This window comes from Cebidichthys violaceus, unplaced genomic scaffold, assembly GCF_023349555.1.
Source record: "Cebidichthys violaceus isolate CVI_PGR_0920_01 unplaced genomic scaffold, fCebVio1.0.p SCAF_10, whole genome shotgun sequence".
Taxonomy (NCBI): Eukaryota; Metazoa; Chordata; class Actinopteri; order Perciformes; family Stichaeidae; genus Cebidichthys; species Cebidichthys violaceus.
In genome coordinates this window covers 7,682,531-7,702,122 of record NW_027176263.1, presented here as the reverse complement: position 1 = coordinate 7,702,122, position 19,592 = coordinate 7,682,531, and the positions used below count along the sequence as shown (strand labels likewise).

The 19,592-nt window shown below is 39.1% G+C and overlaps 1 protein-coding gene across 1 annotated transcript in view; it reads left to right on the top strand.

Annotated features, from left to right (window-relative positions):
• khdrbs2 (KH domain containing, RNA binding, signal transduction associated 2) overlaps nucleotides 1-19,592 on the top strand; it is a 59,938-nt gene that overhangs the window by 9,232 nt on the left and 31,114 nt on the right. The window contains 2 exon segments of the mRNA XM_068717831.1: nucleotides 1,067-1,194; nucleotides 16,062-16,178. Of these exon segments, the coding sequence (XP_068573932.1) occupies nucleotides 1,067-1,194; nucleotides 16,062-16,178 (245 nt within the window).

Genomic DNA, 19,592 nt, shown 5'->3' with positions numbered 1-19,592 from the left:
AGAGAAATGCATTAACTCAAATGTAATACATTGTTCACAGATACAAGACTTCAGCAATTTATTTGTCTAAACTTCTGCTCTGTAATGAAACGTCCAAATGGGGAGGGCTGTCTTAAACCTCAAAGCTTTGTCCACTGGCTGTTGACAGCTCAGATAAGGGGGAAGTGCTCCAGACTAAATGAACTCTTGAGTTTCAATATAGCAGCTCAGGAGCGGTCAGTGACTCGTTCTCGTTCTTGTTCAGGAACATCTTTTATTGTCCAGAACAGTGTGTTGCAGCCTGATAATTCTCCACCCGGTATTAATTAGCGACAGAGGAGGATTCCTGCGTGGTGGACAACAGATCATTTCTGGAGCACTTAATGTATTGCGAGTGGTTCAGCTCAAGTGCTGCGAATTGAATGAATCAAGAAATAACACTGTTAAAGCTGAATCGTAGGTTAATATTCACCTCTCATTTCCCATCTTAATGCATTAAGGCTAGGCCCACACAAGAGCACAATTGGGCCAATTTGCACGAGATTTTGAAAATCAATAGAAGGAATACCGCAGTTTGATTGGGACCAATGATTTGCAAATATTATCTTGATATGAGAGTTCCCAGATCCAATCTTAACCACCCCAATTGACTTTTACCGATTACATTTTTTAAAATGTTTAATCCGCCATCTGTGCAAGACCCGTGCTGTGTGGGGATCAGAGACTGCTAACATCCCTCAAGAGCTCAGTTTATAGCGAAGTGAGGCACACCTAGCCGAGTGTGACTGTTTGCCTCTGTTGTTATTTTTTTATGGGAATCACTGGATAATGAGATTACGGGGCCCGATATAAAAGGACGTATCAGGAGTCGGCGGGGTAATCTCATATCATTAGAGTTTGCAATGTGAGCATATTTACAGACAGAAAAATAATCAGCAAAATATTCATAGAAATGCATAGTTATATGTCTCCCAAACTGTCTCCAGCCTGTTTTGTTTGTCATGCTGCAGTTGATGTTGACCGATGCCCTTTCAGTTACATAACAAACTAATCATATGTTTGTTTTTTTCATTTTGTTTTTCTGCAGAGATTGAAAAGAATGAAGGGGATGAATTGAGAAAAGATGGTGACACAAAGAAATACCTAGATATCATCAGCAATAAAAATATCAAGCTGTCTGAAAGAGTTCTCATTCCAATCCAACAGTACCCAAAGGTAAGAGACACAACATCAACATCTTGGTCAAAAAAACACACTGCACCTATTTAGGGTGCTATTCTTTATTTTCTGTGGAAAGAAACTGACCAGAACCGTCAAAGTGTGAGGCAAGATGCAAGGGCTTAATTTGAAAAACACTGAACTTTTGTGTGTGTGTGCGCGTGTGTGTGTGTGTGTGTGTGTGTGTGTGTGTGTGTGTGTGTGTGTGTGTGTGTGTGTGTGTGTGTGTGTGTGTGTGTGTGTGTGTTATATTAATTAATCATTAATTGTAGTTGTCAATCGACAGCATAGTCTGGCACTGTTGCTTCACCTCTTTCCACAAAAGCTTTTGGCACTGAAAATCCCCCTAAGCCTCAAACAGGCTAATAGAAACTCACCAGACAGTGTCGCATATTTTGATGTAGTCATCAAAAAAAAAAAGTTTTCAGTGCACTAAAGCACTCGATGGTACAGTGAGAAACACTGACCATAAATCACCGTGTGACACGATACGCTTTCTTCTGACTTATGAAATGTCAGTAGTGACAAAGTTTGAAATGTAGCCTAATGAGGCTGCTCCATCAGGCCGCTTAGCGACAACACGCCGCTGCATGTGGAGAACCAAAAGGCTTTACTGCCACTGTAATCAAGGAAACCTTCTCCGCTGAGTTTGCATTCATACATTCAGGCAACGCAACGGCAGCAAAGAATATTAGCATCCGTGTGGCAACACAGCTTGTAACAGAACGTACTTCAATATAGTATATTGATTTTTGTCCCGCTCTGCTAGTAAAGTATATATACTGCATTTGTTTTATAACTGTGTGTAGACAAACAGATCACTAGGGAGTACTTTTCTTTTCTGTAAATACTTTTTTCAATCCTTTACTGTATCATTTGTATATTTTAAATGCAGTATGTATGTATATATATATATATATATATATATATATATATATATATATATATATCCAGCCATTATACAATGTTGCAAACTGACTTTTATTTTTGATCATTTCAAACCATTTGAATTCTTATCTGAAAATTATTCATTTTCAGATATATGATGATTTATCAGAATTGTTAACTGATGATCACTGCAACTGCTTTTCATTACATGGTCTAATGAAAATGAGGCTATATAATGATATAGGATAGTTGGCATCCATGAGTAGTTAAAAATGATTAATTTTAAGGTCCCATAAAACAAAACTGCCACTCCTGTGTTGTTACATTGTGTCCCTCAGTGTATGTTTCACTATCTATGCCATATTTTCTGTACGCCAAAAAAAACTTCAGTCCACTAAATCTGAGGTTTTGGTGTGACCTTGCCAGCGCCTCCCATCATATAAAACCTGGAGGGTCTGTTCTGTGCTGTCAGTTTGCAACTATATTGCAATCATCATCATCATCATCATCATCATCAACTCTCTTCTCCTAAATTCGTAAACTTTTATGGTTGACCGCTGCTCATCTCTCTGCTTCCACACTCTCTGACACTTTTTTGTCTCCGAGCATTTGTTTGAAATGAATCACTTCTGGTCACTTTTCTTCTTGTTGTCGCTGCAGGTTTGATTGCACAGTAAAGGAGTTCTGAGGATGAGGTCCTCAACAAAACAATGACAGTTTCTATTTTTAGTCTTTGTCCTGCACACTCTCAAGTCAAGTTCCTTTGTGTGTGTTATATCTTGCCCCAACATCTTGATTCATGATCTCCCAGCTATTTATTTTCAGCCATATGTTGTAAAAGTAGCTGATTTGTCTGCCTTATTAAAGAAGGACCAGAGAAACGAGAATGTCAGAAGGGCAGAGCAACATTTAACTGCGCCTCAGGAGCACAGACGGGGTGCTTGAACCCAGTGAGCCCCTCAGGACACTCCATAGAAATCAATTTGCTGTTTCCTCCTCAGGATCATTGTTGAGAAAGTAATTAAGCAGTGTTCAGGAACTCCTCACTCAATTACATAGATTTCAAATCTATAAAGAAATGCCAATTGAGACAGTTTCTTGGGAAAAGAACGGTCACAATGACTCAGGGATATCTGTCTGCCTTTGTCTTTCTGCCTCCAACCATTTTTCGTTCAACCAAAATATTTTCTAATTGCAAGCATTGATTTTTCCTGAACTTACAGCACATATACTGTATTCAAAGCTGGGACCAAAATCTTCCAAAGACTTCTCGCAATGTTTGTAAAGTACTTGGGTTAGGACAGATGTGAAGCAGTCATCATCATCATCAACGGCGCTCACTCAAAGTCGAGTATGACGCTCCTTATTGTGGGTCTTCAAACTGCTGAAGAGGCCAATTCTGGAAACACAAACTGTGTTGCAGTATGGGCATTGATGTGCTGAAAGTGGAATGTGGGAGAGCCTTTTTGATGGGCACACTCTCTTTTCTTTGCTGCTGCTTGACTGTTTGGCAGCCTGTCGGAGATCGTTATTCATGGAGCGTGGCTCCGTCATGCAAACTTTTTCTCCAAGCTGTTCTGTTTTGAGCAAGGCCTTCCCAGGTGGAGCTCTATGTGGAATCTTTTGAGGTTGATCCTGATGTTGTCCTTCGAATGCTTTTTCTGACCTCAAGGTGCTCGTTGGCCAGCCTTTCGTTCAGAGTAGAGGACCTGTTTAAGGAGGCATGTGTCAGGCATTCATATTGCATGGCTGTTCCATCTCATCTGGTGTTTAATTAATGCTGGTGGTGATGCTGTCAATGTTTGCCTCCTTAAGAACACTGATGCTCATGTGCTTCTCCTTCCAGCTGATACCAGCTGATTTATCACAGGCATCTCTGGTGGTGACACTCCAGGACACTTACACACCTACCGTAGGTAGTTCAAGTCTCTGCACCTTATAAAGTGTGGGCAAGAAAACTGTCTTGTAGATCAGCAGCTTGGTCGTTGACAGCAGGTCAGAGTTTTCAAAAACTCATCCACGGAGCTTTGCAACAGCCCCACTGGCACAGATGATGATGTATCTTGCTGTCGATGCTCACCCTCGAGGCGAAGTGACTTCTAAGGTAGCGGAACTGTGGGTTGGTTGGTCAAACAAACACAGGACTTTCACCCAGGAGGACGCCGTTTGTGTGAAACCAAATGTAAACGTAGACTTCAGGCTTGTTACGTAACATTGCTCAAGAAAGTCCGCTAAGGGCGGTTGTTATTTACTCACTCTAGTTAGGTTGTTACATTACGTTGCTAAGTTATTATTTGAACACAAACCATGATTTCTTTCTAACCATAACCAAGTAGATTGTTGCCTAAGCGTAACCAATCGTTTCCCAACATTAACCATGTGGCGTTGTGCGTTTTTGCAAGCGGGATACAAGGCTGATATGAAACATATTTATAAACGTATTCAGGATTTTTTTAGAAAAGTAAAATGCCAGCATTATTTCTGTCGACTGGTTTGCGTCGGCTCCTGGTTAATAAAAAACAGTGTAGCTTGGAGTCAAAAAATCTGAGAATCACCAAAATAATGGTCAATAAACAGGCAAAATACACAGGCTCAATATCCCGGTTCTGTGTAATGAACATAGTAGTGCCGGCTGTGAAAAGTAAGCAGTGCAGTCCAGAGGGACAGAGCAGTTGTCCAACAACAACTTCTGTGACCTAATTGCACAGTCAGCACCCCACAAGACACTGCAGTGCCACTATCTTAAACATCTTGGTAACACTGCACTTTCACTTAATGATAATTAGCCACATGAAGCAACCCTTTGATAGAGGATGAGAAAAAAGAAAGATGAGAAGGATGGAGCACACAGCAAATACCTTACAATGTTCAGAACACATTTTTGACAATACTTGACACAATCGGAAACAGATATATCTGGAAATATTTATCCTGAATTTGTGATAATACTGTGTAAGATTGCATGTTAACATATTCATTACACATGCAAGAAGGTGTTTAACAACAGCATGACAGATCAGACAACACAGAATACTTATCACTTTTCTTTACACATCTACATGTAAAACAGGCTAGAACGGAGATAAATAGCATATGAGAAACGTATTAAAAAGAATATTTTATTTTTTACTCTGAAAATATTAGACCCTACTGAGAGTCACAAACTAATCAGTTTTATTTTACTTCACATTGGAACCTCACTTTGCGTCACAGCAATTTCAATAATGTCCGGTCTTACTTTCCGTCACTGGTGGAAAAGTATGAAATGTCATAAATCTGTTCTTCACGTTTCAGCAGTCTAACAGTGCTCATTCATGCTTACATCTGCCATCTTGCTGCACCGTAATTAAATGCAAAGTAATTAAATTATTACTTGGGAGAATTCTTCCGCATGGTTTCAGATTTGACAAAGTGACATATAGAAAATGAATGTCGTCTAACAGGGAAACAACCAGTACTCACGAAATCACTCTTTATGGTCCACCGACCTCTCAATGAACACATGTCATAGCAGGACAAGCACAGGTGTTGTTAATAACATTAATTACGGATGCATTTCATTGGATAATTTTTGTGTACACTGGCTTACAGACATACCTAATGTAAGGTCTCGTTAAAGTTATTAGTTAATGTGCTTCTCCTGTAAAGACAAGTCAATCTGTCTATTCTGTCATATTATGTAGTTCCACGCAGTCGGTAAAATTTTATTGATGATGATATCAACAAACAGACTCAGGCCCATAAATATCTCAGTTGCGCTGAGAAGTTAATGATAATCAATTTTGTTACAATGCAACAAAGAAACTTTGTCAAGCGTTGAGTCAGACAAAGAGACTGCATAAAAAAAGTGTATCAAAATATAATTATATTTTAGTAACACCAAACAAAACCATTGTGTCAATGCCATAACAGCATTTTAAAAGAATTTGCTCTCACTCAAAGTAAAACTGTAAAATCATGATTGGTATATTGTATTTTCCTCATTTATCTTTTCTCAAAATCACCCCCCAATCAACTACAATGCATCGGTAAATATATTGCACATGTCACACTACCCTTCCTCGCTGAATAATGAATTCACTTTCATTGTTAGCTATTTGCTGGAAAGCTGACAAAGGAACATTTTACTCAAAATAGGCTTAATGCTTAACCCAACCTGCCAGTAAAACCATTGTTTTACCACAGTTTCTAATTAAATCTTAATGAGTTTAGGTTAGTACTGCGTTTTTACAGTATGTTTTGTTGTTTTAATTTGGTTGATTAGATACTAAAACCAGATGAAATATCAGACCTAGTAAAGCTGCAGCAGCTGGATAAAACCTGGAGGGATGATGCATCTTGTTACAGACCGGCCCTGGTAGCATGCTTCATTCACAAGGGACAACTTGTATGTTTTGTGCACCGCTCTCTGTAAAATCGACATTAGGTTTGTTGTCTTTTTACAGCCTGTCAAGATTAAGAAAGTTGGCCTTGGCGCATTGCTCCAGTGACCTTCCCATCGCTTTCTTTAATCTCTTCTGAAAAAGGGAGGAAACCTTGAAAACAGGTGATGTTGGGTAACGGGAGTAGAGGGGGTACATCTGTACTTGTCCCGTTTTGACATGTAAACAAATTATACACTCAGCGCGCTTATGGACGCCTCGAAATTGTGCGCTGATATCACTATTTACTCAGCAAAAATATGATTAAGCTGCATAGTCATTTTCATTATCGCTTAACTAGAATTTATCCTCTGCTGTTTAATGAGACAGCTTGATTAGCATCTCATAACCTTGGGGCATGAAATGGATTTTCAATGGCTGATACTGTCTGCTTGTCTGAGTCCAGTGCTGGGACTACTCTGCGTGTGTGTGTGTGTGTGTGTTAATGAGAGTGTGTAATGATTTCTGCCCTTTTAATTTAAATCACTTTGATTTAGTTAGAGACAAAATGGACATAATGCTGCTGATTGTTTTTAAAATATTACCTCTGCCGGGTAATACTGTGCATTAACTATCCATTTGGCAGGTACATACAGTACACGGCCTACAACACATTCAATTGTATATTGTCCTTGTGGATGCCCCAATTTTGGGCTTATCGGTCTTGTGTTATTGTGACCTTTAAATAGTGCAGCAGCTGTGCTCTACCGAAAGAGGAATTACATTTATTTGTCTGAGAGATGTCAGTGTCCCAAAGAAAGTCCTATCATGTGGAAAGGTGTTTTCCTTAGATAACAGCTGAGTACAGAGTGTGAATTAAAATGAGGCACTTGTACCATAGCGTCACAATTCCACTCTGGGAATCCACTGAGTCAGTGTTTGCGTGATGACTTTGTCTGCCACAATGCTGCTCACGAGATATAATAAAGATAAATGCCTCCCCATGTTAGAAATCGCCCCAACGATACAATGACCCAGCTCTATCAAATACTAATTACTAGCAGGGTTTTCAGTACATAATCCATTCATTCTGGAAATGTGACAATATCTAGTTAAATGTCAGCATGCAGCATAGATTGGATGTATGTATAAAGGGAACTGGATACAGCGTAGGAGGCGGCGCCGGTTCATTCGTATGAAAGTTAGTCAGTGGCGCATGAAGCAAAAACAGTCCGACTTCCAAGTATAAAATTACACACATATTCCAGCAATCTACCGCATTCATGGAGACAATAGAGCAAGCGCACTAGCGTTTCCTCTAAACCCCGCCTCCCAGCCGCTCGTTCTCTGGTCCATTCACATCATGAACGGCACCACTAGAATCGGGTATTGGTGCAGTTTACAACTTTTAAGACATGACTTCAATTAGGGATATTCAAGTGTTCCTACTGGGAAGTTGATTGACCTAAAATATAAAAAATGCTGAGTTACAGACATCTCTTTTCCAATATCTGGAAAAAAAAGTATTTTTGGGCCCAATTGCATCCATCATTTGACGGACCCAAAAGTTGTAATCCCATGGTTTGGCCATTAAGTAAAATTTGCATCATAGGCGTAGGCTTGACAGATTCACTCGATTTTTTAAGTGTGCTTTTGATTGACACTATTGTCTCACAATGCAGTTTCCCCAAAGAAAGAAAACTAGAAAATTAGAGCAAATTTGAACTCTTGGTGAGAAAGCTACAGGAAGACTTGGGGAAACAAAAATAAAGGAATACATATTTTGAAAGCTGCTCTAATCAATAACAATGGATCAAATGACTACATGTAATGTTAAAGGTTGCAGTGATAAACTAACAGAGAATTATCACCCAACTGTGCAGTTCCCTTCAGCTCTAACGAGCAATTCAGCATCTCTCAGCTCATTGTTTTGGTTTTATGGCCCACAACAGATTTTTGGTTCACTCCCATCTTCTCATCAGCACAACAGCAGACAAAGTTAGAGTTCAGCTGGTGAACATAGTGAGGCAGCTAAGAGCCGGGTATCTTTGACAGGGGTTGGTGGAGAGCAAATCAAAAGGGAGATGCAGCATCAGACTTACATTCATAAGATGGACACAAACATGCTGCCCCAAATTTGCCAAAACAACAACTGATTGTGCTTAAGTTTCCAAATGTGAGTTAGTAGTTTTTCAAATTCGCTGTTTGATTGACGTCTGTCAACATATGCCTGGTAGCATTTCTTGTTAGAGCAAAACGGAAAATTACATTAATGTCCTGTGTATTAACAGCCAGACAGTATAACATGAAAATGAGTGTAAACTGTAATGCATACTTTATAAAATAAAGATTGAAGTTGAGATGCAGTAACAGGTGTTGACTGTATACATCTCTTTTGTTGCATTTTGAGCAGGGTTTGAACAGCTCTGCCTTTCCATCCATTGAAAAAGTGGAAGAGATGTGAAAAAGACTTGGTGTTTGTCGTTAGTCATTTAAAGGCCGTAGCTGGTTAAACACTCGCAAGAAAAGATTTTTTTTCTCTGCTCCAACAGTAAAGCTATGTAGCTGCTGCAAAACACAGCTTGTCTGGAACAGTTTCATGGTCTTAAACACCTTTTGTAGCATTGCATCACTTTGGCGTTGCTGGCTGCTCGTCTTTATTGATCTTGGCTCAAGTTGTTTGTCATCTGTTAAAATATTCAAGGATCACGATATTTGCTGTGTTCACTGTCTCTGTGTGTGTAGACCATCTGGGAGACAGTTCAGGGTTTACATATGGGAATTCATACATTTTATAAGAACATTGTGCTTCTGTTTGTTGGGTGGGAAAGAGATCTTGTGCAAATGAACACACAATTATAAGGGCCCAAGCACCGACCAACTGTCAGGTCTCAAAGGCCCTACTGAAATTGCTAGAATTATTATTATTTTTTGCATGGAATTGCATTTTTGAGGGCTTCATGCTCAAAAACTCACCAAATTTTGCACCCTTTTCAAATTTGATATTTTATGGGTCGTGAGTTATAAAATAACTCACGAGCACTGCCTTGCTGTTTGACAGGCCGCACACCTCACCCCTTATGTCCGATTGACTTGAAATTCGACACACATGTTGCTCTACAAAAAAAGCCAATTTAGACCATAAAGCTCTGCCTACTTTAATTTTCCACCATTTTGAATTTGAAACACATTTTTGCAAAGTACTCCTACACAATAGCTCCAATTACTCTAACATTTGTCGTGGATCACAATTGGACAAATTTTAATTTTTTTTATCAAAAACATATTGATAACTTATTGTTAGAAGATATAGACCAATGCATTTACAATGTGTGTGGCTTTGTACATCAATACACCTAACTTCAAAACCATTGGGCCTATCATCAGTTTCAGGCGTTGTATTTTCACTTTAACTCCTACAGAATTTATGCAATAGACTTCAAATTTGGTCAGGACGATCTTAAGACCTTCATGAAGAAAAATGATCAAAATCAAGAGTTTAATTGGAAGGACCTTGACGTGGCATGGCGTGCATTTCGCACCTTTTGTTATGAAACAGGGAGTTGTTGTAACTCCAAGGTACATTGTCCAATCTGCCCAAAATTTCTTAAGCATGACATATTTTATACTTTGATGTACTCCATCTTGCCAGTTGACCAAATCCACCTCAAGGAAGTCTTAAGACATTGATGATGCTTCATCCTAAATATTGTGAGTTTTCATTGAATGCTGTTGCCGTGGCAATGCATCATTTGCCATGAAAGAGTAAGTAGATTTCTCAGTGGCATGGGATGCTCAAAAACCCATGGAACTTTGCATATATGTAATAGTTGACAAAAATAAGATTTGCAGTTATAAATTGCATTGATTGCACCCCCTACAAATATTTTAAAAAAGCAGCCTCAGCGGTACGTTTCACCTAGATTGGTGATTTTGGACCTGTGTACTTTGAATACAGTTCAGGCTCCCATAATTTTGTTGAGATGCCTCTTAGTCCTGTTTCTTCCATGTCATCTGAGTTCTTCAAGGGAAACAAGTCCGGTCGTCCAATCACCATTTGAGCAAACTGGGCCTTTGGTTTGAAACTCGAGGATTGAGACAGCTTAAGAGAATGCTGGCGGGGGGGTGGTCATGGGATTGGCTAGACTCAATTTTGGGAAAATGGGGGACCGCATTGGCAAAAACAGGCATAACTGCATTAATAGTTTTAATTGTAGCTTTTCTATTGGCATGTTGCATTGTACCCATCCTGAGGAGGCAGTGCCAGAGGAGTGTAGACAAACAGATGGGGGTCATGGCAAGTCTCCAACTGGCTCACATGATGAACATGATGATGATTGAGCAAGGGACAAAGGCCCAGTTCGCTCAAATGGTGATTGGATGACCGGACCTGTTTCCCGTTCCTGACTAAACGGTCATATTTGGCCCCACATTGGGAAATGACCAGAAGAGACGTAGTAGTTGGAGTAGCAACCAGCGGAGACCGTTTATTCTTATGCACACAAGGACAGTTCACAACAAATCCAAAGAGTCAAGGTTCTTACATACAGTATGACTTTTATACTCTAGTCCCAAACCTCACACCATATTTCACCAATCACATCTTGTTGACTGAACCAATACAAAGCACATCTGATCCTCTTATTATGTCATGCCCTCTTTTACCTGACCGAGTCAGGTTGACACCTTTTGCAGGTGAAATGATGTTTGTGTGTACTCTTCTGTTTATCTTTCAAACATGTTTCTACAAGCTGGGATCAAGTAACAGTTTATATGAGGTCTCGTACGGTTATTCTACAACAGTATGAGATTTTGTAGGAACATATATCACATTTAAACTTTTTAAAAAGTCTCTTGGGACCATGGTAAACCTAACAGGAAGTCTGCCATTTTACTCCTAGGGAATTTATCAGATCAACTTAAAATTTGGTGTTTACAATCTAAAGACCTTTGTTAATAAAAGTTATCAAAAGCTTTATGTTTGATGGAATGGCGGAGCTGTGGCATGGAGGCCATTTTACGTCATTCCCCTATTTTCACTCATAGTCAAAGCGCCACCTAGCATTATGTGACAAACGACATCCGATTTACAGCATTTACATAAAGTGGACTACACTTCATATAGAGCAACGTAATGCATGTTTTCGCGTGTTCACTAGCACCACATATTAGATACAGAACGTGGTGGAATATTTGCAGTATATAATACATAAAGCGCCACACACTCCACGGAGGAAAAAAACGTTGCGGGTGCGGTGTCCGCAGGTCACAGATATTCCCCCAGTACCCTGACGTGCGCAAATGTCCGAGGGCCCGATCATCACTGCTTGCACCTGTAATTATTATTTTTCTTAAACGCATTTACGCTCATCTCTCTGTGAAATGCATTGCAATTGTAAATATTTAAGAATGCTGAAGTTGTTTTATTATTGTCTTGACCAGAGACAACACCCTCAACTAAGACAACAGCTGTAAAGCAAAGTCATACCTTATATATGTGATACACTGAACCAGGTGAACAGTAAATCTCCTCCCATCTGCTTCCTTTAATGTCTGTGGAGTTGATAGGACATACTCCTCTGACACACTCACAGCCCAGTCATCCATAGCTGTCATTAAAGCATAAACCTCTACCTGAGGCTTTAATCCTCCTATCAGACAGGACCTGGACTTCCCCAATAGCATAGCTCGCTAACCTGGCAGTAAGTGCCTCAGGACATCTGCAAATCTTGCCTGGCCCCAGTGAACTGCATTAAAAGGCGGCCACTGTGCACATTTTCCAACTTAAAAGCCGAAAAAGGTTTTTGTGCTATTAGTTCTGCAATGCTACAGCCCCTTCACAAAGTTTAGGCGCTGAAGTTGAAGTTCCAATACTTCCAGGCTTTCCATGGAACTGAATTTATACTAAAGCATGAAAACGGACTAGTTTGGTACCTAAAATCATCCAGAACTTGCTTTGATTTTTTTTTTATGTGAGTGAGTCCTTTGCTTTTATGCTTTCACTTATTACTTGAAATTTAGCAGCATTATAGAATCAGGGTCATGAGAGCATAAAATATTTACAAGTACCATTATGTGTGAATGGAAAAAACTATTCTTGTGTGCTGCTCCGATATCCAGCTGGGATGTTACTGTGTGTTCACAGAGATCTCGGGTCTTGTAGGGCATTGTAGTGACGGGGTATGAAATAAAGATAAAATGCTACAGCCTGCAGCAGAAGCACTGTTTCTTTCATCAAATAAATAAATCATCTAATAGACAGCAGTGGTTATATTGTTTTACATTATGGATAAGATAAGCCATATGTGGTCAGACTTCACTCACTAAAGCCTTTTTTAATATTAACAACTTCATGCTCAGGGATGTTGTTGTGCATTACCGGTGCAAAACAGTTTCAAAAAGTCACAGATAGCACCAGTTGCTGAATACAGAGAACCACAATGAACTATAAAATAACCCTTTCTTCTTTATTCTCAGACTTCTTGCTTTCGTGCCAACATATTTTCCTGTTGTAATTTTAAATATAAAAATGCAGAAGTCATCACTGAACTGGTCTCATTCATGAAACCACACACACCAGCATAACCAACTGAAAATAGGAGGAGAATTCGTATTAGAGGTGGACTGATAGTGGATTTCTAAAGGCCGATTGCTTGGAGCAGGAAAAAGATAGTGACAGTGTTGTGTTGTATAATTGAGAGACAACTTTGTGGGGTGAAATAAACAAAAAAATGGTCAGAATAATGAGCTAGAGTGGAGAATTACTTCCTGAAAAAATATCTCAAACAATCTAAGTAATAAATATCTAAAACGTAATTTAAAATCTGTCATGCATTTATGGCTGGAGCCAGCACTGCTCCAGCAATTTAGCATTGTACTTGTATAACTAGTTGCTTCACAGGAAAAAGGCTCTGTGTTTCAACCTGCTGGCAGGCTGGGGCCTTTCTCTGTGAAGTTTGCATTTTTTTTCCTTTGTGTTTTCTGCCTTTGCTTTGTGTTTCATCATGTCACATATACGGTATATATTTGGTGGATTTCTTTTTCAATTTGCTTGTGTGTTGTCTAATTGCACGTGTCTTAAGCTGCAGTGCGTTGAGCTCTCAAGACCTCAGTTGTGAGGAGATTTTTTTTAAATCATGTTGGGAAAAGTGCTCTGCTCAGCTGCACTTTTGCAGATTCACTTTAGTGAGACGTGACTCAATCTTCATCTCCTGTTCTAAGCCTTGTAGACTTTGCAACACAGAACTTTATAAAAACAACAACTCAGAATGAATATAGAGATATTCAAATTTATCCTGCGCAAAAGCTTTAAATTAAAGATTTGTCCTTCTTGTAGAAATTACACTTTGTGAAGTACAAATAAGTAGATATGTGCACCCATTTTATTTGTTCAACATCTCTTTGTGCGTAATTGTTGTATTCACAACACCCTTCCGTCTGCATAGTTATCAGTGTTGAGACTGCAGGGAGCACATTGCATCATTTCAAACCTCATTTAACACCGAACCGTGCCCCTTTTCTAAAGCCCAAATTGCTCGCCATGGAGCAGCAGAGTGGCTCCAGACATTCATTAGCTTAATGAAAACAGGCCACTCTTCTTCTACCGCCCAGCGAGCGCTATCTCAACTTAGCCGCAACGACCATCTGCTCTCAAGCTCCCTGCCAGCTATAGGATAGTCCTGTCAAAGCAACGCCTGTGAAGAAAGGCATCCACGAAGGTGCCTTAATCATTCAGATCAGAGGACAGGCAAGGGCAGTAGGGATGCTTTTTTTCTTCTTTTTTTTTTAAGATGTCTCATCTCTGCGTCCCCTGGCGCCTCTCTAACCTGAGATGTAGCGTTCACTCCTGATGTTAATGATGTTCATGAAATAAGCTGAGTGTGCAGTTGTCGGAGTTGAGTTGCAGCAGCCACACAGCTGGCACTGAAGTTATTATCCGCTCAGTCACAGTGGGAGAAGCTGCTTTGTGAAAAGGTTAATATCATTTTAGGGTTGGCCAGAGTGTGTTGTGGTGGGCGGCTGACCACCTGTTCAGCTCTGGAGGTGGTCTCTTATCATCTCATCCAGCAGCAAACATTTGAAGGTCGAACCACTTAATACAATTTAAAAAATAGTGTGTGAGATAGTACAAGTAGTAAACATTTCTCTTGTTTTTTTATTGAGCTTCTGCTCATATTTTCTTCAGAAACAACCCATTTGACTACAGTTGTGGGTTTCACCTCTCGGATTAATCACCACTAATCTCAGCAGCGTCGTGCCTTCAACAACCCAGAGCTTCTTCTCTCAATGTGAACACTAGCTGGTGCACAGTGAGCGGGAAATGATAGTCAGAGCCCCGAGGCTTGAATCTGATAGTTTGTCATCTGGATAGTATTAATTTCCCACTGGGAAGAAACTCATTATTTCTGACTTTATCTCAGCACTGACCTCTGGAAGAGTCTCAGGAACATTATTGGTTTGAGTCCATGTTCCCTTTTCTTTTTTTCTCAGTATGACATGGATGACCCTAAACGGCAATAAGAAACATGACTAGTGAGGGCACAGTTCAGGCAAATGAATGGATACATAAAGCTGGACCGCAGATGAGAGTCCCATTCACTTTTAATGTGCTACATTTCTATTGATTTATCACAGGCTACATTATAGCTTTTTATCACATGATGAATGGTGAATGGAACCTGATTGCATTGATAATAGATGACTAATGGTCAGCAAACAGCTTTTTTATTGGTCATCAAATTTTGATTTTTCAATGTACAGCAAATCATCTTTAACATTGGACAGGAATCATTTTGACACAAGTATACGGATATAGACATGCATTTGACATGATATATATCCAAAAATTGTTTTATATATATATATATATATATATATATATATATATATATATATATATATATATATATATATATATATATATATATATATATATATATATATATATATGCGCACAAGTAAAGAATATAAATTTAAAAAAAAATTACACTCATTTATAGATGTGGATAAAATGCAACAGGGAGACAAAGTAGTCCATATATTGGTAATGGTAAGAACTTTTGTATACAGTCACAGACGCTATTTCACAGTCTTGGTTATCTAACTTAATTAAACTTTCTCAAGGGTGTCAATTGTATTTCCCTTCACATTGTTGGTTCGAGCTATAGAGTTCCAGAGATATGATGTCTAATATTGAGGGAATCCACTGGGAAATCTGAAGTTTATGGGGAGGCTTCCACTTTAATACTAACAACTTTTTTACCATCTGTCAGACCTAAAAGTAGAAGTCTTATCTGAGTTTCTGAGATTTCGTAACTTTCGATCACTGAATTATTATTTAGAAATAAAAAGTTAAGTAAATTAGGACTGAATCGACTGATGCCAGTTCTTTAAGTCAGACCTTAGTAACATTTACGGACATGCAAATTCTTGGACCTTCTACATATTACATACAAAGCCCGGCCAACATCATCCAACATATCTGTTTTCCAACAAAAATGTCATCAGAAACATTTGTCTTCACAGACGTCACCTTTTTCATTTTTTGTCCTCTTCTTACGAATGTTAAAAACTTTGATAAGGCATTCTGGTTGCTTTTTTTCTCCTGTGTCACAGTTTAATTTTGTCGGGAAGCTGCTGGGACCACGGGGAAATTCCATGAAACGATTACAAGAAGAGACCGGAGTAAAGATGTCCATCCTCGGCAAAGGGTCCATGAGGGATAAAGGCAAGGTAAGATATTGATTTGTGCTGAAATATAGTTGTTGGGCTGGTCCAAGATATGTATCAAAAGGAAATATTTTCAGAAGTGCTTGAAATTCCAGCAAAGCGCAGAAGAATATTCTAACCAACAACATCTGAGTTGTAAGTGAGATAGATAACACCCTGAGTAGAATTAATAGCTTTCAGTTGACAAACATATGTAGGAGAAAACAGTAATGTTTTTCTGTGCGTTGTTTAATAGCATATTCTGTAAAAGTCAATTATGAATGCAAAGTAATGAATTTCTTTGCCAAAGTCATTTATCCTGCTGACTTGTGGTCCCCTGGAGCCAAACTTATCCGAGCGTGTACACAGACAGTCTGCTGGGTCTGATGTTCACGCTCTTAACAGGTCTCAGTGTGCTGCTATAGAGTTACATTTCTATTATTACTGTAGCCTCAGATTCAGACATCCAGACATGACAAAAGACTTGCAGTGTTACCACCTATTTGGTGAAACTGGAGCTAGTCAAGAGAGTGTTGAGGGTAACATAATGCAAAAGTTGTAACAACTACTTTAAAGCGGCTATAACAATATTTTTAAAATAAAAATGTATCAAATGACAACGTGAAAGAGTTCCCCTGTGAAATTCACACCCGGATCTGCAGCTCCCCCCCTCGCTCATTGTTTAGCAGCAACTTGACTGATTCCTCCTTTAGGAGTTGTTAGAGACTAAAAATAGAGCTAAAAAAGACAGAAAATTAAATGTATGTTAACCAGACTTCAAACAAATGCTAATTTTGCTGTTGATATGTTTAAACCTGCAATAACTGATATTTTGGCCGCCTTAGGGCAGCTGAAACGAGTTGTGAACACAACATTGACATATCAGTGTGGTTCTAGTGGTCATTTGAACATATTAAATGGAGTTTAGGTGAGAAAACAATCTCACCTCAGTGCACTTTTAGTAGCTACTCTGGAGTTTGCCCAGTTGTTATGTAATTAACTGTAGGAGCTACACAAGTGGAGCTGAATGTGCAATATAGTTATTCCCAGCTTATATAACGTTATCAAAAGTAAGAAACACCATTTTAATCAATGAATAAGTGAGATGGAAAGTTCATTCTTCACCTTGGGAACAGCAGATGACAAAAACAATTTCACCACGAGGTCCATTCAGTAGTTATTGTGGAATTTTTGATCGTGTCACACAATTTGCCTTAGCAGATGGAGTAGCCCAGTTTTCATGGACGTGTATAGCAGGTGCAGTAAGAAAGTATATAAAAGGTGATGTAAGAAAGTACAATAGTTGTTCTACTGAAATTGCTTTATAATGTAGTTATATATCTTTCCTAGCAATCAATCGTAGTGCCTGTAAAAAGTGCAATTTTGTAATATTCTGGATGAATAAGCTTTTCTATGACAATTTAATAAAGCCCCAAATTCTTCAACAACTGTATGGCTTATTAATTAGAAATTACTGTTAATACATTTTTGTGTCAATTTCCATTCAGACCTAATTGTGAGGCTGAAGGTCTGTACTCAGACAAAGAATGAAGGCAGTGAAACATTCCTTTACCGTCACATTTTAGAATGTGCCTTGGCTGGGGCAAGAGCTCATTTAAAACTTTGGCTTCCTGCCACTAAATCCATTCAGTTTACTCATGTGCTGCATCAACTTGTCTGCAGTGTGTAAAATTAAAGAAAGAGCTGCTATAACTGTATGCAAAATACGTTTTTTTTTACATGCATGCAGTGATTAGGTTGTAATATTGCACTGTACAGTACAGCATGCATTGTGACTTTGTATTATTTAATAAATACTAACATGGTGTGTTGTTTGTTTCCCTTGAAGATTCAGTCTGAGGGAGATTCATGTTGCTGTGTGCAACACAAAGGAAGATAATAAATCCGTAACAGTTGTTTTTTACCAAAGGCCGGCTACGTTACAATCTGATTCAGCTTAGTGTTTTCTGTGTGCCGTATTGATTGACTTGTACAGTCTGGGCAAGTCTGAAGGACTCTGTGATGAGACGGACACCTAAAGGTCACGACTGAAAGGCTGTCTGCCACTGTAGGCCGCTGGTCACAAGGCAGTGTGGTGCTAACGTAGCAAAAGTCCCATTACGAGTTCAAGTTCTGAGCACGCATTTCTGCCATTTCATCCAGTTGGTCGGTAGGGTGCATTTGTGGAGCCGTGAGGTAATTTCTCTGTTTTGGAATTTTGCATTACAGCAGCCCACCTACACATATCACACCATATGGTCTCTATAACACCTTGAGCACGGATATTAGCCAAAGTTAAAGCAGAGAGTCCTCATTCCACCTTTCTCACTCTAGAAACAAAACCCTACAAGGTTTAGAAAGAATATTATTACCCCGAGTTCCTGAAGTCCTTATAGCAGTGCGATAATGCACATATCAGTGCATTTCATATTGATTGATTAAAAGCAGGCATACTCCAGTCATGGTAAATGATGTATAGCTCTGTGTGTGCTGCTCCTGCTGTAAAACTCCCAAATATTTCAGTGACTATTGAAAGAACTCAGAGACACAATCATCCGCCAGCGTGCACGTTTTGATCTGATCCATAGTGACTCTCTGACAGTGAATGTGAAGCCTGCTGAAATTTTAGGAATGATTTTTAATTAAAGCTGATTTTTCCTGGAGGGTAGGGAACTGTGAAGCAAGGACAAAAGCTTGAACCCAATTGGCTGGGAGAGTGGCACTCTCGCTTCTCTTAACAGCCATCATCATGCTGTCCTTGAGCAAAGCACTCACCACCCAATTGTTGCAGTGCAGGATTATTGAAAACATGTTCAAAGAAACAGTTTGTCATAATTCATAAAGTATGTAGCAACCGCATTTGTAACTAATACAAAAAGACAAAAATGTCTCCACTCCAGGTCTGACATCACAACACTATGTGTTCAGTGTAGAATCGATTTGACGATTTAATCGGTTCCTTTACAAACACAGATAGGACTGGCTCCAAGCCATATTACAGAACTTTGAAGCCAGTGTGAAGCCCCAGGCAGGGACCCCTCAGGGCCTGGGTTTAGATTGAAAGGTGATTAGGCTTTTCTTGTTGTCAGACTTAGGAACAGTTTGCATTAGGAGCTTGGATTGACATTTTTTTTTACTTCAGTGCCTTCATGTAGACTTGCTTTAACTCGATGCTGCCTATCCAAACTGAACATCTCATTGCATTCCTAATGCAATGAGATTCCTAATTTTTCTTGCCATCCATTCTGCTGTAAGGATTCATAAGACTGTGGTTGAACTGAACACACTGAAGAGCTTCACTAAAACGTTAATCCAGCAACATGAAAGAAGTTCAACCAGTCAGAATCACGTTCTTGAACGTGAAATTATCTATGTTTTAATTCTCAGTTTTTAGAATATTGTGGGGTTTTTTGGGGGAATTTTGTAATTAGTAATAAT